This window comes from Phoenix dactylifera, chromosome 10 (genome assembly GCF_009389715.1).
Source record: "Phoenix dactylifera cultivar Barhee BC4 chromosome 10, palm_55x_up_171113_PBpolish2nd_filt_p, whole genome shotgun sequence".
Lineage (NCBI taxonomy): Eukaryota > Viridiplantae > Streptophyta > Magnoliopsida > Arecales > Arecaceae > Phoenix > Phoenix dactylifera.
Window position 1 is genome coordinate 3,259,405 of NC_052401.1, and position 12,545 is coordinate 3,271,949.

General features: G+C 37.8%; 1 protein-coding gene across 1 annotated transcript; it reads right to left on the reverse strand.

Moving 5' to 3' along the window:
* Window positions 1-5,604: 5,604 nt before the first annotated feature.
* Window positions 5,605-7,097, reverse strand: LOC103711097 (transcription factor MYB54-like). Its single transcript, XM_008797099.3, has 2 exons — window positions 6,858-7,097; window positions 5,605-6,621 (listed from the first exon to the last, which is right to left on the reverse strand). The coding sequence occupies exons 1-2, from the start codon at window positions 7,012-7,014 to the stop codon at window positions 5,813-5,815; spliced, it is 966 nt and encodes a 321-aa protein (XP_008795321.1). The 5' UTR covers window positions 7,015-7,097; the 3' UTR covers window positions 5,605-5,812.
* Between the last annotated feature and the right edge of the window lie 5,448 nt (window positions 7,098-12,545).

Genomic DNA, 12,545 nt, shown 5'->3' on the forward strand with positions numbered 1-12,545 from the left:
AGTTTTATTGGGTTAATTAAGATTAAAAGAGTTCACTTATTAAATAGGGGTTGTTTTACATGGATACCCTTTTTAAATATCAAATTTTTCATAATTATTCTTCCAAAATTAATATTTACATATATATCCTCGTAAAACTCTATTATTATACAAATACCCATAATATAACGATTGTTCTATAAAAAAAATTATATTTATATTAATTAAAAATAAACTAAAATTTTAAAATTACGCTATTATTTTTGTCTTCTTCTCCTGCTATCGGGATCGCGATCTATTTGCATGTCTACCTATTAAAAGTATTCTAATCATTTTAATTTGAAATAGTTAATTTTTTAGCGTCATTAAATAGCATGGATATATACGCAAAAATAAAAATAAAAAAGAATAGAATGGTAAAACAAGTCTTTTACGAGAGTATACATGCAAATATCAATTTTGGAAGGGCATTCATGCACAATCCGATATGTGGGAGAATATTCATGCAAAAAAAAAATCCTATTAAATATAAGGTAGGTCTTTGTTCTGCTCACCCATTGAGGAACATGGACTTGGTAGGGCTATTTTCATGATGGAGATCATATCTTGACAGTTAGATGAGAATTTGGCAGGAGATGGACAAACAAAACTTTTGCAGGAGATGGATACCAGCATTCTAGACCGTTGAGTCAGTGAGATTTAATGGCATTCAATGACATTCAGCCTTCATTTAGAGGTAGGTTCCATGTTTGTAATTTAAAAATATTTTCTTTGATCTGAATAAATTTTTTATTTCTTTCTTTTAACAAGAAATAAGTTGGGTTTAATTATCAAGACTATTTGATGATCCAATACATGCAGCCCAAGCCATCTATAAGACTATATCAAGATGAGAAAAAAAAAATGTTCACATTTGTGCTAACATGCATCCCATATGATCTCATTTATTTTGCCATGCATCTTGTTGATGTTTGATAATTGCCTTGTTACTCTCAACTAATTGTTGAATACGATTTGCTCCTCTGAAGATAATATTAATGTGAAATAACAAATGATTCTTATGAATCAAACCACGCCAATTGTTAATTTCACATGCATAGGATGAAATGTGAATTTATGTGGGTCTTGAATGGCAATGTGAATAACAATCGCCTAGCATTGAAAGCTAAATACTAAACTAGTCCAATATGGATATGAAAGAATTGTGCAATGCAAACAACCCTTTGATAGCTAATGCAATGGTGAATAATTTTGCTATGAGAATCCATGCAGGCGTATATTTAGTCTCACATTGGCTATCCTCCAGAAAGATTTTGGGTACTTGTACAAAACTTAGAAATCCAAATAATACCTTCCGACTAGCCTTTTTGGGTGAGGTCTTAGGTTATTGCATTTGTGGCTTTAAAAATCACCCAGCAAGTAGCTTCTTTATGTTGGTATTCCTGAGTTAAATAGTCGAGTGTAATCGATATACTAAAGTTTTGGGGATGACTAATCATCTATCAAATAACAATTGCATGTGTGAATGCATTCATAGATGTGTAGACGTTTTACTCAGAAATCGAGGGGAAAAGGAAGATAGGTAGATACTAAAATTCTCCAACTGTAATCTTGTTGCCGATTTCCTGTTTACCTTTTAATGCACTAAACAGATCATTGTTAGAGCCGACAAACAAAGTTTTAGATTAATTATACTCTTATCTTTTCTACTCGAAAAATAGTGGTCGTAAGAGGTCGATCCACAGGGAGGCGATTGGAGTTGCATAAAAATCAAAACGTTCACTCCGATTCAAAGCCGATTTTTGAATAATAAGAAAAAAATATTACTTCGGGGATGTTGAATGATTCTCTAGTCTACCAGAGAATGTTTTCTATTTGAAAATAACGAAAAGACAGATACTTGGAATCGAAGAGCATTTCTAAATTTAATGAAATATTTAACTATTCAAAGGAAAACTTTGGCATGGATGAAAACAGTGCTTAAGAAAACTGAAACTTAGAATATAGATTGCATAAAAATAAATTTATGGATTGCATAAAAGGACAATTACAAAAATAAAATGAAGATTGGAAGCCTAATGCTTCCTCCTTCTACAAAATAAAACATAAAAACAAAGGAAGAAAGAAAAAGAAAACTCCTCCTGTGGCACGCTCGGTGGGCTTTTTTTTAATATTTCCCTTTCTTTCAAAAACAAAGCATGGCTCTGTTTCTTGGCTTTCCTTCCCCCTCTTCTCCCCTATTTCTTGCCGCTGGGAGCTGATCGTGGGTGAAGATCCGGCGCAGATGCAGCGATCACGGAGAGGGGGTCACAGGATGCGGAAGGGAGCTGAAATGCGGCTGGAGCGGCTCCTTGATGGCGAGAAACGGAAGTATCCGAACGCGGGGCTGCAAGCATCGTGGGAAGATTTTTGAAATGGGGGAAAGAGGTGGACGCGGGGGAGGCGATGATGCGCATCCCGGCTGGGACGCTTTCCGGATGAAGAGGACGGCCGTGATGCGGACGCTAATCCGGAGAGGACACCGCGGGATCGTTGGGAGGATCGCATGTGAATGGCTGCTAATCCGAAAGCTGAGATGCGTTGTGGAACGGGCGCTGGAAATGGAAGAAGTTGCACGAATGCTGGGATGGATCGTGGAGGAGGCTGGAGCCTGCTTTGACGCGGAAGAGGCGGACGGGCGTGGGAGCTAATCTGGAAGGTGATCCGTGGAAGATGGACGGCCGTGATGCACTACGGGAGGAAGAAGAAGAACAGTGAACAGAGCATATTTTTCGTAACACTGTTCATATGAACCGTGTTTTCACGTAACACTGTTCATATGAACAGTGTCATCTCAAACACTGTTCATATGAACAGTGTTTTCAAGCCATGAACAGGGATAAATGTCATTATTAATTTCATAGCTGTTGGGAATAGGCGAAATGAATATGAAAACAATTTGATTGGGTCATCGCAATTGGTTGAGATGAAACTTCTGTCCATAACAATAAGGATGAATCGTGATGATGCAGTAGAAAGATAGGGAGTGACCCAAGTTTCAGGTGGGCTTGGCTCGGAAGGACCTTCAATTACAATATGAAAACCAAAATAAAAAATTACATCTTTTTAAGAGTTATATGCAGAAGAACTTTAGAAAATTAGGTACAAAAGAGTGCTAAAATGTGCATGTGCACTTAACAAATCTCATGCATCCAAACATCACTCTCATACTTGGGAAGGTGACTTCTTTTTTTTTTCTTTTTCTTGCTGTAATGGATAATTCATACAATCCTAGTATAGATACGTCCAAAAAAATCAAGAAATAACAAGTCTCGAAGTGCTTTAGGCACCTCCCTCATCTCTCCAACTCACAGGGCTCTTCTGGAGTAGTCAGCCACATACGAGGCTCAAACAATCTACGACTCCATTAGCCAAAGGTGACTTCTTCTTGGTCTACTATAATATACCATTTAGGAGAAGCCATTGCTATAAATGATTTCTTTTGGATTGACATGTGTTGCTCATATGGATGTGGAGATTTCCACTTTTTTTTCCGATGGTAAAGATTTCCACCTTATCAACCACGACTAATTCTTCATTCTTAATTAGTTCCTAAGTGAGGAGTTCTAGAATATAATAAATTTGCACAAGGTCCAACATAACATCTAGCGCAATCAGTGAGGTTACAAAGCTCGTAACTTAGAGTGTAAGAAGCATACATTCTTGGTAGATGTTGTTAAGTTACAGCTACAAGTAGCCTAAACCATTTCCAGGCGAAATCTGACTTTCTTTTTATATATGCCTTCATTGTGTATCAAACTTCTATATTAGAAAGATTTTATCAACAAAGAAACATAACCATTATTAGTCCGATTGCATCTGCCCAAAATTTTAATAGAGGACTAGATTAAGATGAAGAGAGGTGTTAGCTACAAAGAATCAAGACATTATTGCTTTCCTCCAGTGATATGCTGATATAACTTCATTTTTTTTCCCTTTTGCTGCACAAAAGTTCCGGCTAATGTCAAGTTTGGAAGCAAAATTAATCTCATGTTGTGACATGAAGAAATATGAAGCAGCCAGTATTTTTTCTATGTTTGGTGGTACAAGTTTAGACAATATTCTTGAATTGATGGAGGATATAAGCCCAATAATAATCATTGCATAAGACGTATTTGCTTAACACAACAATGAAAAGTACTTGACGCATCATCTTATGTGAGGATTCTTCTACATAAAGTTTTCTTATTGTATAGACATTTTCAAATTAATTTAATGACATGACATGTTTGAAGATGACAACTAAGACTTCTAGCTATTTGGCCTTGGCAACATCATTAGATATATAAATCTTTTGCCCAAGAAACTTCAAGGCATTTGTTCCTTTATTTTAGTTTCGTAGGGCAAATTTGGCACTTCTGTGAAGACTTCTGCGGTATGAGAAGGAGACCGACCTTCACTTCTTTCTGTGGACAAAGCATCAGAGAAAAAGATTTCCTGATAGATCAGGAAAAAAAAAAGGCATGGAGTTGAATCTCTCTTTCAGAAGATCTGGCTTGAAGAAATTGCAAAACATTCACAAATATATTAATTCTGTGGTGCATGTTTTTTCTTCAGCCAGAAAACTGATGAAAGGCTCGTGTTTCCTGCTGCGGGGATCCTCTCTTTCCAATGATGGATTCAGCTCCAGATCCAGTCATTTTTCTGTTGGACATTCCTGATGCTTTATATATTTGCTGCTTTTAAGACTATTTATTGAAATTTTGTGGTTTGTTAATGGATCTGTATCTCCATGTTTCTTGGGCTGCACCATTTCTGATGGTCTTTGTCATTAAATTTTGTTAATTTTGTTTGTCATATCTTCGTTGATATAATAGATCTTCTTTTGGGTTTGCTAATGGCATTTCTTGTAACATTTTCCTTTGATCTATGAACAGGTAGGCGTCTTTGCAAACTCGAATCCCTTAGGGATGGTTTTCTAAAGAAAAAAAAAAAAGTATATATATCGCCAACTTAACAATAAAAAGATACAGGTTGATGGTTTGAATGAAGAACATTCGGCTAAACTGAACAACAAACCAAAGAAGGTATACCTTAATTTCACCCACAACATACGTTTACTTGTAGTGAACCCTATCTTGACCTATTCTTTCAAAGTTGCAACATCAAGATTCAAGAAAGGAGGCTGGAAGAAGTCTCGATCAACTTACCCACTTGCTTCATCAGCTATGCTAATGATATCCAAGAGGGGAAATGCCATCTTGTGAGAACTTCATTTTATCAAGAACTTATGTTCTCTTCTATACGGAATAGATTAAAAAGGGTGAGAACCAATCAAAACATATCTTCAGACAAGCGAAATAAAAAGAAAAAGGAATGACAGTAGGTACCTTTTTGCATGCTTTTTGACAATGTCTTGGAACTAAAACTAAAAGGGTATTACCCTTGCTTGTGTTGACAACTTAAGACTCAGAGGCTGCATTTATATTTCAAGAACATGTACATACATGGGGATCAAATTTTATAAACTAGGTCCATGTTATAGGATGGAATATATCCACTACAAGGGATTCATAAGGAGACTTAACTCTGCCATCGACCAAATACTTCAACAGCATATATATTTTAGTCCATCAAAATAAGGAAATGATCAAATCAACAAGATCAAAAGCATCGATAAATTAATGAACTGGAAGTTTTGATAGTTCAGAATAAATATTAGCTTGTGATAGAACCATGAAAATTTCATGATACCAACACACTGCAAACAAAAACCATTGCCAACATGGTTCTCTCTCCTAATTTAGCTATCTAACCTAACTCCAAGTATGCAGATCTGCGATAATTTTTGAATTCAAGAGGAGATCCCAACACCCAAGAAATCGATAAAGGGAATATGCTTGCGTTTCAAGGACTCGTCGCCATCATCTTGCTGGTTATTATCAGTTCTACGGTTCATTGCTCTAGCTGAAGAATCCCCAAGTCTAATTAATTCACTTGCACTCACTACCTCACTTCCACAACCATCGCTTGTGCCGGAGAATCTGATAGAATGAGGAACCACCCGGGTGTAGCCTGCGTCGCACAATGCATTGAAACTCCTGTAAGTATGATGAGAAGGGCGAAGGGACTGGTCATGGAAATGGGATCTCTGGAGAACATCATAATTATATTTAGGACTATAGAAGTTCCTTCTCTGAGCGCCAAAAATTTGACGTGATGAGGAGATATTCGATCCAGAGAAGGCCCAAGGAAGTGATAAGCTTGAAGGTGACGCAGGGAACCTATCACTGGTGGAGCTTCCAAACTCAAAGAGTCTACAAGCATTAAACTGGATGTGATTTGAGTTGCTTCCCTCTTGAGGAGCTGAGCATGAAGCAAAAAGGCCATTCGCAGTACGATCGGAGCTGCTGAGGATGTGATCCTGACAACTTCTCTTGCCAAAGAGCCTCGATCGCTCTCTGTGCCGTCGAGCCATGATCACATGCCAATGGTTCTTCACAGCATTATCGGTCCTCCCAGGGAAAAGTCGGGATATCAACGCCCACTTATTTCCATGAATGCGATGAGCTGTGAGGAGCCTCTCTTCCTCTTCCTCCGTGAATGGTCTCTTGTTAATTCTCGGGTCTAGTTGGTTAAACCACCTCAACCTACAGCTCTTTCCTGAAAAGAGCGAGCCATAAGAACTCATATCTTAGAAAATAAGATAAAGGAATTTGCCATAGCTTCACAAGCTTGAATTTGGAGACTTGTTTATGAGATAATAGGGATTACTATTGTGAGAAGAAAGATGGTAGAGATGTTGTAGTAGCATCTCTTCTTCTCTTGTGAATATAAACATACCGATATCGGAGAAGACTATTGAGAGTGACGAGTTGATCTTAACTATTGGGACACACCTGATCTTCCTTGCAGCTTCTCAGCGATTGAGTTCCAGTTCTGAGGACCGTACTGCTCGACAAGCTGCCTCAGCTTCTCGTCTTCGCCAGGTCTCCAGTGCCCGCGAGGGCAAACCTTGGTGTCATCGGATTCAATGGCTCCAGCTGACGATCCCATCACTCAGGAAGGTGCTTTGCTGCTGTTCAGATTTCCTCGATTGGAGATGATCAGAGGCAGCAGGATGCGAAGAGGATAAGGGGGTGGAAAAGAAGGAATGGGGAGGATAAATAGAAGAAATGAGAGACTTGGGTTGGTTTAGGGTTTGGATGGGAAGTCGTTTTTGTTAGTATAACACGACAGCGAGGGATGACATCATATATGCCCATGTAGCATCCTCACAACTTGGCGTGTTGGGCCATTGGCACATAACCATCCCTATCAATTGCACCTATCCTTGTAACTTAATAATGTTCTCAACTTCCTTAACAATATTCCTTACAAAACTATCTCTCTCTCTCTCTAGACACACATTAAAATACATGATTGTTTGATCATTGGAGTTTAGAGCTCATGCATTAGAAATGTCTAAGGTGCGAGCGAGTGATCTTGATCGTCCATGAGTGCAGAATTGTGGTTTGATATAAATTGGAAGATGGATAGCTTCTAGTGTTTTGATCAAGTATATATTTGGTGGACCTAGAAATTAGCAAGGTTATAAAAAAATTAGACCATTAAAAAAATATTACAAGCCATATGTGCAGTTTTTAGTGCTCTTTCTATTTTCTAAACCTACCAAACTACTTTGGTAAACGGTTTAGCTGGCAGCTGGACTGCCCACATTAGAATTGCTAAGTTTAGAGGAAGGTGGGTAAATTAAAACCTTAAAACCCCAAATTTGGAGCATGAACTCGTATACATATATAGAGAGAAGTTTTTAATGCATCCACACGGTTCGCACCCTTGGGAACTTTAATTGAAATTGCACTATAAATTGCATTTTAGAAAGACTCTGCTGAAGATAAAGTTGAATAGCTGGATGATTTTATCTTACGCAATAATTGGACTTAAATCCATTACATTGCCATTGTTAATCCCAAACACAAGTCATTTTGCACAGAGAAAATGCATGGATGTGACTACGCGGAAATATTGTTTAAGAGGGCTGGCATAAGAAGAGGACTAAGAAGAGCTAAAGAAATAGTTGGGTTAAGGAATGATTGGGATTATGGATATCTTATGTGGATATCATTTGGATTCATTTATGTTACAATAATTAGTGATGTTGGGTTTAATACATTAACTTATCATCTTGCTCACTATATCATTTTTTATTTTATTTTTTTTGTTGCTAAAGCGGGTTGATCATACCTGACAAGTACGGATGCACCCAATAAAGTCGGAAAACAAAATGCCTCGGACTGCTTAGGGCAACTCCATATCTCCAGCCCACAAGGTACTACCAGAATAACTAGCCACATAAGCAGCTCACTACATCATTCTTGGAGAGTGCAAAATGATACTTGCTTTTAAGTTTCCAAATAACAAGAGCAATAAGAGTTCATGCCCTTAACTCACTAGTGCGTTTCATATTAAATGGCTATAGCTTTGTATATGCACAGATCATCATCTAATGTTCAAAAAATATCTGAAAGTACACAAATGTAATTTATCAATGAAATGGGCCTTTTACTTTATTGCCTTCTTACCTTTTGTGAAATTGATGAAACTTATGGCGTGTAAGTATGGCATCAACAGAAAAATGGGTGGCCTATCTCCTTTTCTTCACCTTCATGTAGATGGCAAGTCCAGTGTTATTGATAGACAATTAGGAGGTGATATTTTTCTGTTGATGGAGGATTTTAACTGTACTAAATTGGACTGTTCTCCTTCACATTTCTTTCACATATATGTACCTGCAAACAAGCAATGGAATCATTCGATCCTTCGATGTCGATGCCATGCAATTACTGTAGATGGTTTTCTTGATGAATGTGATGGCCATGCACCAACTAATAATACTTTTCAATTTCTTTTAGTCAAAGTAGTTTCACCGGTCAGCATGCGGGCGCAGTGAGAAATCTATGCTATCCAACGACATGGGTTATCTACTACAATTGATATGGCCATCCTCTATGCAATATGATATTCCATGGCAACGGCCAGTATTAATTAAATGAAACTGTAATACTTAATCTTGTTTGAAACCACCTTCATAGTATACCTGTGGATACACACACACACACACACACACACACACACACACACACACACACACATATATGTTATAAATCAGTAAGCTTTTCTTATAGAACTCAGAATCACAGGAACAGTAACATAGTCAAAGCAAATGTTATGCATTCCAACAAGGGCTCCTAAAACCTTAAGAACATAAAATATTTCTATTAACAAGGAAAAACTGGACAAACCCAGGTGGCATGTACCAAACGAATTCCTTCAAAATTTCCCAAAATGGGGCAAGGCAGAATGGCCCCATGCATGTGTGAATGATGTGGAAATAAGACAGGTGGGGCCTCTTTAGTCCACAAGTGATCCAAGATTTTGCTAGAATTAAAAGGGACATCACCCAATGACCACAGGAGGAAGGAATAACAAGAAAATTGTCGGCACCATTAAAGTACACCATACTCAACCATATTCCCATTCCTCATCAAAAGCGACCTCTTTAGATATAGTTAGTATGCAACAACTTGGATTCATGGAAAATCAAGAACCAACTTCTATGTAATAGTGCCTGGGCACGTGCAACACACCGCCATCCTCGATGTATATGTTAAAATTACTACACTTATCCCAAAAACTTAAGCCGGTAGGATGAGGTAGATTTATTTATATATTTTATATTTTCTTACAGTATACAAAGTTGAATAGAGATGAGGCATTATAAAGATGGTATTTCTTGAAAAACTTTTTCTTGTTCTCTAATTGATGGAAGAGATGCACGCACGATGCCTGCCATCAAATTTTATCACCTTTGGGTATCAAAATCAATTTAAAGCATGCATGCAAGAAATGTACGCCTTTGTGCCTCGTAGTCACGTATACAAATTAAAGGTGTGAATGTCGATGTAGGATATGCCTAATGGATGATTAACTATGGATACATAACTATGCATACAAGTTCTCATGTTTGCTAAATACGTGTGCTTGCTTTGGCTTGAAAATGACCGCTGGAGAAAAAATAATTGCAATGAAGTGTCTTACTTCTCTTCTCTTTAGTCTATTATTATTTTGGTAGTGCATGTGTGGTGTCGTAAGTCATATGTTACATACGCATTGGTTGAGAACTGGAGAGGAAGTAGGGTCACCTACTTACATTGGATAGTTGGGCACGCATTAAACACCACAGGGTGTAGGTTTCATCTCCTTACTTAGACTTCTCTTTGCTATTTTTTCTTTTTTTACTTTCCTTTTAAATTTTGTAGGTGGACCTTTTTCTGAACCTCTAGAAGGGCTTTAGACCTACAAGTTTGCATCATCTACGCCGATGCAAGATTTTCACCGTAGAGAACGGTATAGCTCTAGATGCATGACCGCCGCATCATTCGATCATGGATGTAGATGGCTATCAAATAAGATGGACATTACGTGCCATATATGATATGTTTTGGATGCTATACACCGGATCTTGTTTGATAACTATTTGTCTCTATGATCGAATGATGTGGCGGCCATCTAAGGTTGTGCCTCTCTTTGCAGTGCAAAATGCGCATCACAGAGGATCCTGAGACTTAGTTCCAGTGTCCCGTGAGCAATTTCCTTGATGGACTCCTTTACGAGGATAGCTAGCTCGCGTATAAATCACATATACATATGTATCATTACATTGAAGGATTCAGCTAAGCAAAACTGTCCAAGAGCACCACCACATCAACTTACTCTTGGAAACGAATATCGTGAGGACAGCAGACCACTCATCTCTCTCTCTCTCTCTCTCTCTGATGTTTGGACATGAATTGGGAGAGGTTTGGAGTAGCTATCAGCAAGTAAATGCAGAAGCTTTTCGTTACTTTGGACAGGCATCGATCCATTGCCTCCTACTATAAGGCTATTTCCGTTGGGAATACTTCAACAAAAGGCCAACATGAAGTTAACACCTAAGCACACAATGCAACAACCGGTCATCTCCCCTCTATCACTATTTCAAGCTAAAGCATCTTTTCCCAACTACACTTGTTTTTGACATCAAAAACACATTGAAAACAACAAGAAACCAATTCAAGCAACCCTTCTTCCCTTCTAATTCCCGAGCCATGCATTTGACCATAAGAAAAGTTTAGGCAACACCCTCAACGGCCATCCAAATATGAAGCATTCCCACATGAAACCATGCTCCATATATATGTATGTATGTATTTAGAACCCTAGCTTATCAAAGTGCACTGCTTGCAACCTAGCTTTCATTTATTAGATGGTGCCTGTGGGTGGTTATAAACCGACCTGTATTAAATATTTGGATGCTAACCATCACTTCAACGCTGTTAAGATCTTGACTAGTACCTAATGGAACCTCTTCTTTTCCTTCTTTTTTTTTTTTCTTTTGATGATGATGATAGTTTCTAATGAAACCTTACCTAGTAGAACCGATCAAACTAGAGGTTAGTGTTTGCAGGATTTGACCGTCCATTTTTTTCCTTATCGATACATGGGTTTGATACCATCCAACTTTTTTTTTAAAAAATCGTTCTCTGAATCAAACCATCCACCTATCTAAAACAAACTTGAATGAAGTAAATATTAGAGGGAATCGGTGTATGCTAGGTCATGGGTCCTCAAGTGACAGCCACATATATCAAAAATATGATACAATAGCTCTCTCTCTCTGGATGGCGGCTTAAGTTGCCATGGCGTGTTTTGCTACTTCATGAGGACCTATGGAGACCATTTCCTTTTCCTTCTTCAACTTCATGTTTATGATCACAAGCTAACCATAAAAATATAGGTCAGAAAATATGGAGGACAGCAATAATTAATGCTGATTATATGTTAAAGATCAAGATGTCCTTATTGAAATTTTGCTTCAAAACATTAGCTTGTGAGCCTAAGATGAAGACGTTTCAGCTACTCTTAGTTTTTGGGAAGGACAAGAAATCTAGGAGATCATGCGAAGCTTCCAACATCCATTTCAAGGCTTACATGTTCTTGATAGTAGTCATACATGAAGAAACTATATTAATGAATTATAGATGTGGCATAAGAATGATAGCAATGCTAAATCACCAGTCTGTCATCCCATTACTACAATCCATATGCCCTTCCTGCTACGTTATGTTCGCTAAAATTAAGTGAGATTGGTTCCATAATCACTTTGACATAGGAACAAATACTCATAATTTTGCTATGAACATCTGAACTAATTGTGTTGCAATGCAAAGCTCCGTAGCTTATCGTCAGGCACTTTTTGCTCCTAGGTGGTTCTACCAGAGCCAAATCCGTGTAACAATATACTCGAGGCTCGAAATGAGTAGTATTAGCTTAGTAATTCGATGAGTAATCTTACCCCTATGGTCATAGATAGTGTTATATGAAGTTCATGAAGTGTGGTGGTTGGATGAAACATCTTTCTCTGGTGCAGTGAAAACTGCTAATCAGTCATGTAACTTATAGGGAATAAGTTGCAAGCCATGGTTCAGATCCTTTTATTTGTTTCTAGCCTGCAGCAAAAATACTTGCAAGAGTCTAAGATATTG

Bases quoted from the DNA above. Each gene is read 5' to 3' on its own strand.
- LOC103711097 (XM_008797099.3), bottom strand. From the start codon at position 7,014: ATGGGATCGTCAGCTGGAGCCATTGAATCCGATGACACCAAGGTTTGC. The intron at 6,622-6,857 runs GTGTGTCCCAAT...CGCTCTTTTCAG, and splicing joins GAAGCTGCAAGGAAGATCAG to GAAAGAGCTGTAGGTTGAGG.